At 38.5% G+C, this 17470-nt stretch overlaps 1 protein-coding gene across 9 annotated transcripts in view; it reads right to left on the bottom strand.

Annotated features, from left to right (window-relative positions):
- The window catches only part of grin1a (glutamate receptor, ionotropic, N-methyl D-aspartate 1a), a 30102-nt gene extending 18555 nt beyond the window's left edge, over nucleotides 1-11547 (bottom strand). For 3 of the 9 annotated variants that reach the window (XM_056730696.1, XM_056730695.1, XM_056730704.1), the window contains exons 1-6: nucleotides 10837-11547; nucleotides 8845-8979; nucleotides 7914-8090; nucleotides 3107-3166; nucleotides 2269-2366; nucleotides 1002-1123 (exon numbers count right to left, since the gene is read on the bottom strand). In XM_056730696.1, coding sequence (XP_056586674.1) covers nucleotides 1002-1123; nucleotides 2269-2366; nucleotides 3107-3166; nucleotides 7914-8090; nucleotides 8845-8979; nucleotides 10837-11085 — 841 coding nt within the window. In that variant the 5' untranslated portion in view covers nucleotides 11086-11547. The remainder of the gene's footprint in view (nucleotides 1-1001; nucleotides 1124-2268; nucleotides 2367-3106; nucleotides 3167-7913; nucleotides 8091-8844; nucleotides 8980-10836) is intronic. The other 6 variants (XM_056730700.1, XM_056730697.1, XM_056730701.1 and 3 more) reach the window with 5 other exon arrangements.
- Between the last annotated feature and the right edge of the window lie 5923 nt (nucleotides 11548-17470).

Below are 17470 nucleotides of genomic sequence, written 5' to 3'. Positions count from 1 at the left end.
AAATGACACATTGGACCTTTTATTTGATCAGAAAAAGGCCATTCCAAAACTGTTGCAACAAAGATGGATTCAAATATAGTATTGTACGATATAAAGTATATTAATATATGTTTTGATTGAAATTACTGGAATAAATCAACAAATTTATTAGAAGAGTGTGCCCCAATACTTTTGTACATATAGTGTTTCAAAACTGACTCATTTAAAACCCTTAAACACATAAGTGTATAATTGTTTAAACCAGGGGTCTTCAACCGGGGGTCCGCGGCCCATAGGGGGTCCGTGGTGGAACCGCAAGGGGTCCGCTAACTACTGTTTACTTAAAGGCAACTTAGTTTTTGTGTAACAGCCGCGACAATGCTGATCCACGAGACAAAGGAGCTCAGAATAATAAATTAGCTGTGAAACATTCAGAGAAGCGGAAGAAAAAAAAGAATGACCGTTAAGAAAAAGGCCTGATTTCACAACAGAATGCATAAAATCTGCACTAATTTCTTTCTCATCCAGAGGCAACCTCTACTTCCACTTGAATAGTTTTTGTGTCATTAACCAGGGTCAGCATCTCATTGAAGCCTTGATAAAAACAAAGGTCCAACCAAATATTGATTTGTCCATCTCACAGTAAAATGAGAATGTTTGATGCAGCAAATCCATTAAAATAATCAAGCTATATATCATCTATATTAAGAACAAAAATAATACACAGAAAACTATTTTGCCTATGTGCAACAATAACATAACAGTGGTAATGTAATGTCTTAACATAATATTGCTGTGACAATAAGGTTGTTTCAATATTTAAATAGCTCATGTAGTATAAGGGGGTCCATAATCCATGCATCTCTCATCTAAGGGGTCCTTGTCCCGAAAAACGTTGAAGACCCCTGGTTTAAACGCATTACATCACACTAACATCAACTATCAACTTCAAGAGGAGCTGAGTCAGAGGGCCTGTTTTTCGTGCTCCTCTGCTTGGGTCGTGTCAGATGGGGTGTACGTACCATCAGGGGCCTCGCTCAAAGCTTTACCGGAAATCTCGCGCTCCCCCACCAGCCAAACGTAGCCTGAGCCTGTCATGTTGAGTAAGCGCGCTGTTTTGTACACGGCGGCTGCTTCTTCCTCACTGAAGGCAGACAGACAGGTTTACAACCTCATTCGTGGGTGAAATGGACCCCTTTGGCTTCTTTGTAATTTTTAAGTATTATTCATTTCCAAAAACCACAATCACAAATATGTAGTTGACTCATTGTGATGTTCATTTGAAGCAGGTAATCACAAAGTAAGATGTTAACTGTTATTTACCATTTATTAGAGATTTTTGCGGGTTGGTGAGCATGGACGGATTATGGGCTGACACTATGTGCGTCAATACTTTAACCTTTAAGTTTATGCAATTGACAGACTGTTCAAACAATCTTCATTTTTTTATGTGTGTATTCCCTGGGGATCGAACATCTGACTTCTGTGTTTCCAGCTGTGTTTCTAGCTTTCCTGTAGCTCAGTGGTTATAGCATGGTGCTAGAAAACACCAGGGTCATGGGTTCAATCCCAGGGATGGCACACGCTCCTATACAAATCTATAATAGAACATAATGCAAGTCGCTTTGGATGAAAGTGCCTGCCAAATGCATAAATGTGTATAATTCAATCCTTTAAAAGGATAATTCACCCAAAAATGAAAATTTATGAATTACTCACCCTCAAGCTTTTCCAAACCACTACATTTTTTTGTTGGGTTGAACACAAAGAAATTTTAACATTTAAATGCCTAAATGTAAATGTACAACTTGAGGTTGAATAAATGATGACAGAATTTTATTTTTGGGTGAACATTCCCTTTAACGCTTTTTCTTAAGTGAGATGAACTACCAATTCATTAAAAATATGTGTTGTTTGTGTATGCTGTTCTCTTGCATTGGCCGTCTTACAAGTCTCCTGTGCCGAACACTTTTTGCATGACTCATGGTTTCTTTTGTAGAGCGTTCCAAATAAGTCACTATGCATTTCAGGTTGCATTACTGTTTGGATGCTTACTATGTTTTGGAACAGAGCTTATACATTTATTTTCGTAATTGTGGTTTTCTACATGACGATTTAAGATTTTTTCTTCATATTAGCAAAAGTATATATATATAACTGATCCTAAATTGATACATTATTTACATAAATTCACCATAAATGGAACAAGACGCTATCGTATGTCTCCCCATGGTCTTCAAGACCATTATCAGTCCTTGTTTTGGACATGTGTGTTATAAGACCTCTTACCTGGCAGACAGAATGATCACTCGGGCCTCCAGCTCTTTGGCCTCCAGGAGCAGAGCGGTCAAGTTAGTCTCCTGGTTGAACTGAAGCACTTTCTCGGCCTGAAGTTGGGGTACACAATCATTCAAAGAGGCTATTTACTCGCATCCCTCAACCATGCTGCCTCATCTACCACTTTTGGTTGGTTTGGCTGTGCCTGCGTTTTTTTCTTTTGGGGCTGAAAGGGTGTAAATTAAAGAGTTCCAGGGAAACTGGCTCAAAACCCAAAATAAAAAAAGCTTGAAAAGCAAAAAATCTGCATTGTCGCATGCAAACTGAAGGTTATCAAGGCTCCAGAGAAGGACGTGCATGTTAGAGGTCACGGGGGTGAGACCGATGCAACCGGAAACTAAAACCAGGTGGAAGGGGAGTGACAGGTGAAAGGGCGCAATTTCCCCAAAGAAACAGTCGAGAAAAAAAGAATCAACGAGGGAATGCTGCAAGAGGAAATAGATTCGGAAAGAGTGTTGTGTCCCAAACTGTCGGATCTCCACAAAGGAATGGGCTTGCAAACTATTCTTTTGGATTTGGATCATGCATCATCCTTTACTGAAAAGGAAAAATGGTGATGAAAGAAGCGGAGCGTTTTCATTGATATTTTTTTTGAAACCGAAAAAATTATAAATTCTTCAAAAGAAATCCATTCTTCATTTAAATCATAAAAGGGAAAAGTAACGTCTCAAAGAAACACGTGCGACCAAGAGAAGGGCATTTCTGGGTTGGCCGGTGATTGGCTGGGCTGGTTCTAGTAGCTACGTTTAGAGATTTTGGAGGGCGGCGTGCATTGACCATGCAAATATACCTTAGGTCCTCTTTTGTTGTCATACAGTTGGTCTTGGTTCTCATAGTTCCTTTTTTTATTCTGATGAATATGATGTGCACAGAGAAAATATGCAGACACAGAAGAATATTATAAACAGTTGAAAATGGTGGGCAGTAAAGCAACCAACAATTTTTCACTTTCCTGCTCCAAATTGGAATCCCGAACACTGGGGCTTGCAAAAAACATCAAAGACCTAAACAAGACCCTCATCGCGTTACAATCGATACAGTCAGTTTCACTACGTTCAGAAACTAACTGGGGCTTTCCATTAGTCCGGATCAGGAACTTTCAGTAGCGTGCACTATGAATGTAATGCCATTTCAAATTCAATAAAGATGACAGACCATGTCAGGCTGGCAAGTTTCACAAATCACACAATAATAACAGAATGTGGCTTAATGCATACCGATTACAGAATGAAGAGCATGATGGGGATTTTTAATGCACCATCTTGACTTCTCCTCATCTGCCTCATTTTTTGAGGGCAGTGGTCTCGAGGGGAAACCCTGACTCTAGCGGTGCCATTTCGCAGAGATATAAATAATCTCCTCCTGCGTAGACACACCATATCACCCCAATGCTGCAGTAGGCGAGACGCATTCTGATTGCTCCTCTGATTTTGAGCTTTCGAAATTATGCATGACCCATATGCACGTCACGTCATTTGCTTATTATTGCACCGCACACAAAATTAGAAAGGTGAATGTACGCCTTTATAAAGCACGGCTTTAAACAAACTATATGCTGCAGTATAGACAACCATTATGCATTCCAACAAACACTCCTGTAAAATGATATGCATTCCGACTACTTTATTAAAAGAGTTACTACCTGCTGTAATTGAGCCCATTTGTAACATAATCAACTCGTCTATTAATCTAGGACATGTCCCAGGACCCTTTAAACTGGCTGTAATTAAGCCTCTTATCAAAAAACCAAATTTAGACCCAAATGAACTTGGAAGCTATAGACCGATTTCAAATCTCCCGTACTTGTCTAAAATACTAGAAAAAGTAGTGTCAACTCAACTGTGTACCTTCCTACAAAATAATGACATGCACGAAAAGTTTCAGTCTGGCTTTAGACCGCATCACAGCACTGAAACTGCGCTCGTTAGAATTACAAATGACCTTCTTATTGCTTCAGATAAAGGAAACATCTCACTCTTAGTCCTGCTTGACCTTAGTGCTGCTTTCGATACTGTAGACCATAAAATACTACTAGATCGTTTACACCATTATATCGGTATTCAGGGACAGGCACTGCAATGGTTCAGATCTTACTTAACAGACCGATATCAATACGTCCATTTAAATGGGAAATCGTCAAATCTTACGCAAGTCAATTATGGATTACCACAGGGATCGGTTTTAGGACCCTTGCTTTTCTCCATATACATGCTGCCCCTCGGCAACATTATTAGAAAACATGGAATTAGCTTCCACTGTTATGCAGATGATACTCAGCTATATATCTCATCAAGACCAGATGATTCCTTTAAGCTATCCAAACTGGCAGAGTGCATCGAGGACATAAAACATTGGATGACTAGTAATTTCCTCCTTTTAAACTCTAGCAAAACAGAAATATTACTTATAGCACCAAAATTAAGTAAACCGAATATCTCCGATTACAGCCTGCAAATTGAAAGCTGCACTGTTACTCCAACAAATACAGTTAAAGACCTAGGCGTTATATTAGACGGCAACCTGTCATTTAAAAATCACATCTCAAATATCACAAAAACAGCCTTCTTCCACCTTAGAAATGTTGCCAAATTACGAAATAGTTTATGTGTTGCAGACGCAGAAAAGCTTATTCATGCATTTGTGACCTCACGGCTTGACTATTGTAATGCTCTACTTAGTGGTTGTCCTGTATCATCGATAAACAAACTACAGTTAGTTCAGAATGCAGCTGCCAGAGTTCTTACTAGGTCAAGAAAATACGATCACATAACCCCAGTTTTATCATCGCTTCACTGGCTACCCATTAAGTATCGCATTGATTTTAAAATTATTTTAATTACTTACAAAGCCCTGAACGGTTTAGCACCTACTTACTTAACCGAGCTTTTATCACGTTACAACCCATCACGCTCGCTGAGATCTCAAAACTTAGGACTTTTGACAATACCTAGAATAACAAAATCCACCAAAGGTGGACGAGCTTTCTCATACGTAGCACCTAAACTCTGGAATAGCCTTCCTGATACTATTCGAGGGTCAGACACACTCTCCCAATTTAAATCTAGATTAAAGACACATCTTTTCAGCCAAGCTTTCACTTAATGCATAGTTAATGAACAGCAGCTACGCTAATTATTCTCTTTATTCTCTTTCCGCCTCTGCCTCGGGATGCCCATCCCGAGGTAGGAAGAAGTTCCACCATGTCCAGACGACCGACAGATGCCCATCCCGAGGTAGGAAGAAGTTCCACCATGTCCAGACGACCGACAGATGCCCATCCCCAATTGAGATTACACCAGATACAGCTGCAGACTGACTGACCATCCCAGCTCCATCTAAGGCAATTCCACCATCTGCCAAGAGAAATATGACCATCGGACCATCCCAGCTCAGACCACTACATCCCCAACCAAGAGCAAAGACGGACTATTTGTCTTATTAATGCTGAAGTTACAATATTTGGTATTAAATGCTAAACTAAAATCACATGTCACCAGTCTGAGTGCAGCTATGACACGTCAGAGGGGATCTGGCCCTCCCGGTTGAGCCTGGTTTCTCCCGAGGTTTTTTTCTCCATTAATCAATCATTGGAGTTTGGGTTCCTCGCCTGCAATATGAACATAATCCTTGGTGCGTAGTGAATAAAAATAGATTCGGTGGAAAACAGTAGAATAGCATGAATAAAGAAATTGAAATTCAAGCACTGTTATGTGGATGCAAAATCAATTTGGTGACCTTTTCAGTCTAAACATAAACAGAAATTCAGAGATGCTTTCCTTGATTTATGTTACATCGGCTATAATATACACTATTTACTATCACAGTATTGCATGAATCCTATTTTAAGACTCAAGGAATTTATGCATTAATCATTAGATATTGTAAGGATTCAAAGGGACAACATGCATTGGATTATAACAAAATGTTATAATACAATATTATAAAAAATGCCCTTCTTGCAGAGCAACAATTTTTGTGTCATAAGTAGTGTGTGTTCTTTATAAATCTGTGGTAAATTGTAGTATAAAAGAGAAGGGATTGAATTATAATACAGTGCCTGATATAACAAAACATGAGAACTGCGCATTGCACAAGCATCACAAAATGGCTGCCAGGCTTAAGACTCTAAATTCTCTGATTTAATCAAGTTCATTTAAAGCATCATTAGACATATCTGAAGCGGCCAAATAAAGCATTTTATTTGAGCATGTGAATACAAAGACATCTTTACAGTGTTATATAAAATTAAATACACATCATTGTTCATGGGGACTTTTAGATGGTTTGTAATGACTACGTTTCAGTATGACTAAATAGAGAATATTTTACTTTTCTTATTTTTTCAGAAACTAAAAAGAGTCACAATACGCATGATATATAGCACAGATGTGAGGACAATGACTTCTCAACTGCAACAAGCAATAAAACCCTCGGCAAGGTTTTTTATATAGCACATTTCAACGATTCAAGTGCTTTACACAGGCGTATATAAAGCTAAGCAGAAATAAACATCTATGAATGCCACGTAAAAAACATTATAGAACCTAAAGAAAGGAGGATTAAAACAAATACAATTATTAAAAGGTATTCAGGTAATTTTCAACAGACTTATATCATCTCGTCGCCTCTTTCTTAACAAATAGTGTTCTTCACAGACACTTTAGGACGTCCAGGTCAACTAACTTCTATCAATGCCAGACCCACCCTGACCTGCCGTCAACCTCACACCTACATTTGCCAACGCAGCATCCTCTCCAACCGCAGACATACACCACACAGAAATTCCTTTTACAGCCAATGATTTCAATGGAAATGAATAATTTTAATATAAATAGAACTAAACTACGTACATTGCGTATGAGGGGAAAGGAGAGCCATAAAAAATGACATAATCCTACTTAGAATAATAAGACAAAATAACAATAAACTTGCTACTATATGTGATATTTCAACATTCAACATTTTCTTTCCATTTCACAGATGTCTCTCTGGGTATGTAACTCAATTCGCACCATACCGAAATAGTTTCACTGTTAATAATCTCTAGCTGCAAAGAGGGCAACAATAATTACCTCAGTGCTGAGCGTGGGGGATTTGGGATGGTGATTTAGCCGTCATCCCCAAGGATACTGAGCACAACCTCTGCGACATCAAAATTCCCAAAATGCAAAACTGCATTTATGAAGCAATCACCACTTTAAACCAGCTCATGGGAATGACTTGACAATAACGAAAAAGTCAAATCAATGGATGCAGCGTACAACAATGCCAGTGTATCAAGTGCATAAACACGCCTGACCACGATTCTTAAAATGTCACTGATGCTTTGCAGTGCCCCAGGTTAAGGTTTTCATTTTGCTCCTGTTGTGGAAAGACACAGGAGTTTTCGACTGTGGTAGAAAGCAACATGAAATGACCAGATAACGCAACGTTAAGTCAAATCAGACCACATTAGACTCTGGTTTTAGAATGTTAGCCAACATTTAAAACATGGTATGAAGGATGTGTTCACGTGACAAAAAAACGTTTACGTACATAGAAGAACGTTGAGTACACACAAATGCATTCTCGGAAACCTGGCACTGAGTCGATCTTACCTTGGTTTCTCTCTCCTCCAGCAGCGTTTCTAGTCTTTTCTGTGCAGCACGGCCTTCATGGTCGTCACTGACGATTAGAATGATGTGATTCCACCGAAACTCACGCATCATGTCAAACCACACGTGTGCCTGGTGAGAGTAGGGCGGCACTGTACGTAGGAACGAGAGATGGATGCTCTGAAAGAAGAGAAGAGGAAGAGAGACAATAAAATTATTTTATGAAATTATTAGAGGGTGTAACTATGGAAAGTTATGTCCCAGGGTTTTTATCATACTAACAGGTTCGTTTAACTAAACATGTGTCTTTTTATTTCTGTATGCCAGACCCGGTAATAGACTGGCTCGGCTGAGGGAGGTGGGGGGTAACATATTCCAGTTGGGTAGATATCAAATTAAAGCTCATTTCAAGCAAAATGTTTACATTTTTACGTGATTTAATTGACAAATTATTATTTAATAGATAATACAAATAAGTATTTCATTTTTGATTATTTTAATTGTCAGCAGGATATTTTTGGAGGAGCCCAAGAAATATTTGGGGGCCCAATGTCCCCCAGAACCCCCACAACAGACCCCGCACTGCTATATACTCAGTCAGATAGCTGTATTGGAATCTTTTTACTATGCTGCTTAAAATGGCAAGATCTTCTTTATTATTAAACTTGTCCCAAAATAGGTATACAATTTTTAAATGGAAAAATAGAACATGATTTATAGTTATGATAATCTTACAAAAATTATTCTTTAATAATAAAATAAATATAAAAGCATAAATATTAACAAATAAAATTAATAAAATGATTTTCTTAATTTATTTTTAATAACAATTTGAAGACCTCAGTTAAAAATGACACTTAAAAATGATTCAAACTGAATTCAAACTGAAACTATCAAAATAAATAATAGCATTTCCTTCATTTTTTCATCCCACCTTGTCTGAATAAATGGACATCCTGGTGGTGAGCCCCACTACAGGGATCCTGTAGAATCCCGCTGTGTAGGACACGGGCGTGGGAGTGAGATGGTCATTAGATTGTGCTGGATGGCTTACAAGGATGGCGTACACCTAAAAACAAAAATCAAAGAACTGGTTATTAAAAACCTGACTAGCTGCTGTCAAAAGAGGATGACAGTTGAGTGAAGAGCATGACCAACGGATGAGATCCTTGACTAAACCCATAAATCACATCGTGTTCAGACAGACTGACATTTGGATTGAGCGATGTTATAGGATCTTTGGTTGGACTCAAGGGAGCCGAGTCTGTCTTTTACACATATAAATGGAGGGTTTGTTAAAAATGTATTTAATAAAATGCTGACATATAGATTTCTTGGTAGTGTTTTAGGAAAATATTTACTCTGTTATTGTATTTCTTAATGCTTGAAAACAATTTTCTTTCATTTTGTTTAGTATTGAACAAAGTTCACCTTAGAAAACAGACAGAAAAAAGAGAGCTAGAAAGAGAGAGAGAGATACAGATTGCAGATCGCTTAAGACTGAATCAGACAATATTTTGGGCTTCAAAAATATGCTGTATTCAAAAGGAAAACCAGCCATCCGAGAAAAAAATAAGGTTTGGCAAAAATGTGCGGTTCTGACAGCCCGTATGTTTGGGCTGGAGTCAGGATTCTCAATCCAGCGATATCTTCCGGCACTGGCTCCATCTGTCACAGAACGTCTCTCCTTCAGAGTGGGTAGAGACATCGGTGTGCCAAAAATCACCACACAGTAAAAGACTCACCTCAAATGAATTTAGCAATAGATATTACAGATGAGTTACACAACCCAAAGCATTTGTCTATGGTAAATTATTTATCAATCCCCAGGAGGCCATTGGTTTGACCGGAGAGAGAACGAGAACAAGACAGCAGTATCTACTGTTCACGTCCAGCACTCATAGACTCCTACCTCAGCAGACTATAAAGACATCACCCACCCAGAATGCTAAAACACTTAATGTGATTTTAGCGTGTGCAAGCTTTTAATGAAGAAAAGCCGCCTCAAGTTGAATTACTCCCAGGAGTGTGACAGCGGATATTCTGGAATGAAAATGCATCTCATTTAAACTTGGTAGGTTATAGCATGCCACTGCTGTTCCTGGACATCATCATCTCTTAAACATTTCACTGAGTAGCATCTGTCTTTGCCGTATAAAGGCACATCACTTGTTAATCGATTTGTCTATCTTGGATATTTTGACAATATAGTCCTCCCCAAACACAACGTGATGCCCTGCTGACCCCTTTTACTTCCTCATGGGTAAAAATAGAAATTTGCTTGCATTGAAAATTCCCTAATTTGTTGGTGCGTCACCTCTTGAATTTCGCAGCTGCTGCCCCCGGCCTGTTTCATCATCTCTCTCATATTCCTCACATCAAAGCTCTGTAGGGTCAGTCACGGTAAGTTAACCTTTCCTCTCACTGATAGTCTATCGACCTGTAAGGATCATTACTCATGAGGCTGTCCTGCTTAGACATCTTAACAAATCAGCCACAGTCAGTTCACAGGTAAAATCAACAAAAAAACTGAATATTGAGAATTGATATGCCTTTACCTGTTATTTCTGATACAAAAATGACATATTATATGTTACACTTGCCCTAAAATTATGCGATTTGTAATAAACATCATGCGATATGAAGCTCTGAATGGTAAATATGAACGGTTTGATCCCAAGGATTACACATACTTAGAAACAAATACGTAGTAAAATGCAATGTAAGTCGCTTTGGATAAAAGCGTCTGTAAACGCATAAATGTAAATGTATAATTAATGGGCATATGCGTAATTGCATGCACAATTTGCCAATATGGACAGATGTTCGGCATCAAGAAAACTTTAAGACATGTTCAATCCTTTTGAACGCAATCTACTGCATTAAACAAATCACTGTGAAATTCAGACACCAAAAAAAATCTCACCTGACTGGAAATGAGATCCTCGCACACCGACAGCGCCATCTGAATCGCATTGGCTTTGTGAGTGACAGAGATGGCGGTCAACTTGAATTTTTCCCGTCCGAACACCTGGTTCGCCTGGCTGACGGCATCTTTAAACACCTGCTCATATCTCTTCTGGCTCAGGACGGCCCCGATGTTCACAATCTTGGGTTCGCAGCCGCCCCGCACGCAGGAGCAGGAGAAAAACGCGATTAACAGAAGCAGACGCATCGTGTGAACGGCAAATAAAAGCGCACCCGTCCACCGCCGTTCCCTTTTGGTGCAGCTGGAGGGTCGTAGAGATGCACCCTCTGATAGCACCTCACCTTCTCTATACTGGAGAAACAACCAAATTTTCTAGATTAAAAAAATCCCCGGTGCAAAATTCACTTACACTGCGGCGATATGTGCATGGTCACCGGTTCTAGCCGCGCATTTATCCGATGGCATTTGCTCTTTACACCGAGACCAATGTCTTCATTGCAGCTTTTCTTTAATTTCCTGTATGAACTGAGCTTACAGACTAACGGAGAGCGCAAGACGCACAAAGCCCGACAGCAAAAATCTGTGATGCGTCGCGTATCGTGCGCCTGTCTGTCCGTCGGCTGTTGTTCTGCTTGAGAGCTGATGCGACGCTCGCGGCGAAGTGCTGTCCTTGGTGCTGACAGCTGTGCTCGCTCTTTTGCGCGCGCCCCCGCAACTCCTCCAGTTTTGCGCGTTGGCGTTCAGCTCGAATTGTAATGCTTTAGTGTCATAAATCAACCACGCGTTGACTTCAAAACGAGGGGATCATTGGTTTACAGTCACACCGAGGAATTGTGGTTGAAATAAAATAAGGCAGAAAATGTTAACAATGAGCACCAATACGAAAGCGAAGCGAATTTTTGACAGTGGATAAACATTTTTATTTTAATATTTTGAATTCCTCTACGTAGTATAAGATTCTGGCAGCAAAAGTCAGTGGTTTTGTCTTATAAGGAAGTGATCAGAAGAAAGATGGATCGTTTTTTCCCACTTACACTTAGAATTCAAATTAAGCTGAGCCAAGGACACTCTTCCAATCCAGATCATTTCTCCACTTTTAAAGGTTCTTGCCTTTAAGAGTTGAAGACAGAAAAATAGGTAACAACCGCATTTAATTTGCCTCTTTTAAGTATTAAATAAAAGTTTTTTTTAAGGCTTGTTAAGGTTCCCTTATGGCATCAGCTTTTAAAACCCTCTATTTGGAACTATTACTTTTAATAATGCATCATATCATCCTCTACCATACTTAATCATACCTAACCACTGATGTTGAGTTTTTCCAAGTTCAGATGATCAATTATGTAATCATCATGGCTTCCATATTTCACAGCTTTGGATCATAAAAACACTTGCTCCGCCTCTCAAACCTAGACTTAATAAAGCAATTACATAAAGTGGCCGGGCTGAATCATTGCACTGCAATCGCAGCATGAAGCGCCATCCGTTTTGTGCATCCGTGCAAACCTTTCCTTTTGCTTGATTTTCAGAGATGCACGTTTTAGCATGCACGTCACAGGACCAGGCAAGATGTGTTGAAAAGAAAGTCTACTGCATGCTTTCTGAAAAATAAGGGTAATGATCTCTCCATGAAGGTGCATGAGAAGCATTTTGCGCTGCAAGGCACATAAGAACAAAAGGGGGAAATGGTTACCAAGGAAACAAGCCTCTCTCCTGAAGTGTGAAGTTTCAAAGAATTCACATGTAGGCATTTTGTAGGCATTGGCAACGTGTTAATGAGGCATAATGACAATCGTGTGCTTTAAAACAAGCATTGCAAAAACAAAGCAAAATCTGAATACGTGAATGGGCAAGCACATAAATATGCACATCCTAGTGCGTGCTTATGGACTCGACCTTGCCTTCATTAAGCAGTATCATGAATCTTTGGTCAAAAATCAGAAAATGTTCAATAGTTGTGGTTTTATTATTTACATATTATGATTTGATTTAATTTCGTTTTGCTAGAGAATCAGCAATTGAAACCCTATTAATATTTCATCAACCGTGGGAAATAATCCTCCATGTGTGAATGTCATAGCAGTCAAAAATGAAATGGGGATTTTTAATGTAGGTCACAATTGATCTAGATACTCTGTTGACTTTAAATAATGTATTACACGCCTGGGGGGAATCTTTATATAGCCACACAGTCTTATTTACTTTTATGCATTCGTTAAATATTCATTTAAAATATAACTAGCATAGAACAACTATGTTAATTCCATATCAAGTTTTTATTTATTTATATAATCAGGCTTTCTACTTACCTAAGTACGGGCTGTATTTCTCACATTTACATTGATAAATACAATATGAGCATTTTCTGTGTGATTCCACGGGTAGCAGAGCGTGTTGCCTCTCTGTCTGAAGTGTTGTGAATACCTGAATGTCTCCTGCTTGCTGAGAGCTACACAAAAGGCTGACCAAGCGACAAGGTCCTCGCTGGCTTTGGTCGTGTTCGTCTCCCTCCTCCCGACTCACACATCTCTGCACATCAATACAGCTGGGCCAGCCTGCAATGCAGCCATTATATAATGATACTACTGCCAACGCACACACACAGACATATATACCACTGAATAAAGAGAGAAGTCAAGACTTATTAGGTGTCACACACCTCTATAATAAGTGTGTGTGTGCGTGTGAGTGAAAGAGAGAGGGATAAAGAGAGAGAGAGAGAAGGAAGAGACAGAGAGGCTGCACAATGCTCTAATAAAAAGCACTTAAATGATGTTTTCTTAAATTGGGTAATTTTTTAAATGGGGGCAAAAATGATTTTTTGAAACATAACAAACATAAGAACAAACATATTTTGAAATTTAATATACAATATAACATTAATTTATGATTTATAAGTTGGGATGTAACAATATCAAAATCTCACTCTGATAACACCTTAGTATAAAGTCCACAGCACAATATTTATTGCAATGTTTAAAAATGACAAATGATGAATTGGAAACATGCCATAAGCATTTATATTTTCTTTATCCTCTAATCATAACTGTTGCTTAGAAGTATGCGTTATAGCACAGGTGTCAAACTGAGTTCATAGAGGGCCGCAGCTCACAGCACAGTTTAGCTCCAACCCTACTCAAACACACCTGATTCAGTTTATCAACATCTTCAGGATTACTAGAAACTTCCAAGCAGGTTTGGTTTAGAGCTGGTTAGAGGTAAACTGTGCAGAGCTGCGGACCTCCAGGAACTGAGTTTGACAGCCCTGCATTATTCTATGAGTTGGGTCAAATTACCTAAAAATCACTTTCATAAAATGAAATAATTGCACCAGACTTTGACAAAGGAAACATCAATCATTTTTTCTTACATTCTCTATTTTAGGTCCAGAAAACCTATCGTTTCATCCAGTCATGTGACCGCGACAATATTGAGAAAATTTTGGTATTGCGAACGATAATACGATATCGATAATATTTTTACATCCCTATTTATGATATAATATAACACAGCAGCAAATATGAACACATTATATAAATTACATATCTGTATATGTTATAAATCCATTGACAATGTATTATTCAAAAATATTGTTATTAATGTGTTTAGGTCAATGATTAGAAAAAGGCACTTAAAAGGATATTACACCAGTAAAAAAGTTACTTATTTTTTCTTATTTTATATTATTTTATGTTATTATAAAGTAACACTTATTCACCCTCATGTAATTCAAAATCTCTACGACGATTTCTAAAACATAACAGACCTTTTGAGAAATTAAAGTCAATGGGGACAAATGTGTTTGGTTTTTCAGGAATTCATACAGGTTTAAAATGACATAAGAGTACATAAATGATTAAATCATTTTCAAATGTTCAATGTTTGTGCAACACACTTGCCTGATGTTCATCACTCACAAACCACATTTACAGAATGAAAAATGCATTTGTTCATAGAAGGACCTAGTTAGGAATGCATTGACAACTTTGACAAATCAACGATGAATCCTCAACATATCTGTGCAAGTGTTACAGGCCTTTAAAGAGTCACGTTAAACATTTCAGTGCTGTTCTAGTTTGCCCTAATAGCCGACAGAGGACCACACAGACCCACACAGTGAGTTTTTCATGTATAGTTTGGTGTGTTAATCTATATTTGATGAGCAAACCTTCCATCTCTACCCTCCTTCTATTCCCTAACCAGTGACTCAGCCCAGCGAGGTGTGTCAAATGCTGCATATATGTGCAGCTTTAAAGTTAAATGGGTTACATACATAAATAATCTACATTTACAGTGCGATCAGGTGGAAAACTGTCTTATGCAAACGCTCATATGTGTCTGTCCCTTGTAAATCTTTGTAGGTTTGTGAAAATGTGCTAAAACATTAAAAACCAAAGCAACAGCCAACTTGGGATGGAGTATGCAGACAGAAGTGCCGTGGCATTGCACCAACCTCTGAGGGTTGCTATGGTTATAAATGAGGTCCAATCGCTTCTTCAGAAAACTAGGACGCAGACCAAGAGGAGAACTTCCAAATGTTACACCAGAAATATACTATTGGGATGAGAAAGTATCTTCAAAATGAAAACAGGATAGTTGTCTAGTTTTGGACCATTTTAATCAATATGGAAAGACTTCTGTAAGTGGATCTGTACAATGATAAATGGTGTTTTGAATATTTTTTTTAAACGACACCGTATACTGCATGCAAGCATGTCTTTAATATTAACGATTTCTCAAATAGAAAAATTGGGATGGTTTCACATTTGAGCGTATGCTGCATCCCAATTCGCATAGTATCCGTCCTAAATAGTATTCGAAAATAGAATTAGTATATCCAAAATCGTAGTATGTTGAAAAGAGTATTCCAAAGATTCCTGGACTGTCTACTACTGGTAGAAATTCGAAGTGCAAAATGATGCACACTCTAAGGGTTAATATTACCCACAACTCACCGCGAGTATGCAGAGATAATTGACGCTCCAATGCATTAATAAAATTAAATAACTGATGCATCAATAAATTAATAAATACAAGCACAAAGTTAACATTACATATGAAACAATGAATGAATAAATACTTAGAGTTCATAACATGAGATCATGAAAATTACATTGCAAAGTAAGCAGTCCGCCAAGTTGTAAATACGAAAATAAACGAATAACAAAGTTATTACGTTTTGCTAGGACTGCCTGGGAAAACATCACTCTTCTCCCCCAAACACTGTGGCTTGTGAGCCTTATTCACGGTAGACCAATCACAGCAGACTAGATCATCTGACCAATCACATACACACTCCATAAACCAAAGTAGGAGCTTTAAAATCCCAAGTTATGTACCCTTTAAATGGAAAGAAGAGCTTTATTTTGATGTGTGACAGTTAACGGTTACAACGTTGTCAAGGCAACAACGGCTAATTCCGTTTCATGTTAGTACGTCCCAGTGTGTGCATGTTTTGCTACACACTAAAATGCATTATTTTTTCCATAACAAAAACAGAACTTTCAGTGCATAGTATAAATAGGCAAATATTGACGTATCATTGCCCTTGGACCGAGAGCAGCAATTGGTCCAACGTTTTTTGACCCTTCACCTTTCACAGCTGATATATAATTATAATAATACCAATGTTTCGCTTTACATTTTGATTGCCATCAGAATGTTAAGAGACTTCCAACGCTTCCAACGACGAAAAACGTTTCTGGACAGGATTGCCTACTCAGCTTTTAAGTATTAAAAGTGGATATTTCTGTTAATAGATCCTCCAAAAATGTACACACTGGACCTTTAAGAGTAGGCCACAACAGTAAAATTACAGCAATGCACATATTTTGCCTAAACATATAGCTTTAACTAACACAACAAGGCAACCGGAGCGTTTGAGTCTGGAGTATGGTCTGGAGTCATGAGAATTCCTAAACCTTTCTCCTGAATCTTCCAAGGTAAAAAGGGCTTTTCTGGCGACACGGGAGGCATTTTACACGGCCAGAGTCTGCGGCATGTTGATCAAACAGAGTTGGCTCGCTGTACGGTCCCCGTTCACAAGTGCCATGCCGTGAACGGTTGTTGAGCTGTTCGATTCATTGCAAATTGGGCATGCGGTAGTGCTGGAGCTCAGACTGTCCATACTGTCCACACATGGTGGTCTTGAGCTATCAGATTCCTGGCTTATTCTCTTATGTCATGCTGACAGATCCATCTGTCGGAATTGGTTCAGCGATGTACGCGGAATTCCCGATGGAATCTGTTCAATGTTCAATAGATGGATGTGTCCCTCGGCAATTTAGTGCGCTTTTATACATAAAAGGTTGTACAGGTTTGGGGTAAACGTACTTGAAGAGATAAAACTATACACCATCATACCTGATACCATGAACTGCTATGTAAACACCGAAACCAAGTGTTGCAAACTATTTTAACGTTAGCGTAACTACTAAGTTGCTAAGCGTGGCAAGACGTCAAATGCTAATTAGCATATTTATGAGGCCAGGCATCATCGGGCAAAGTCGCTAAGATATATATATATATTTTTTTAAATGTCCTCTTGTCTTAAAAAGTTGGTAAATTTGCACCACTGAGCACAACAATTCGGTTAATTAAGAAACTCAACACGTGTTTGGTGAAGAACAAGGTC

Source organism: Triplophysa dalaica, chromosome 19 (genome assembly GCF_015846415.1).
Source record: "Triplophysa dalaica isolate WHDGS20190420 chromosome 19, ASM1584641v1, whole genome shotgun sequence".
NCBI lineage: Eukaryota > Metazoa > Chordata > Actinopteri > Cypriniformes > Nemacheilidae > Triplophysa > Triplophysa dalaica.
The sequence above is the reverse complement of the archived record's forward strand: the minus strand, read 5'-3'. Positions and strand labels throughout refer to the sequence as shown.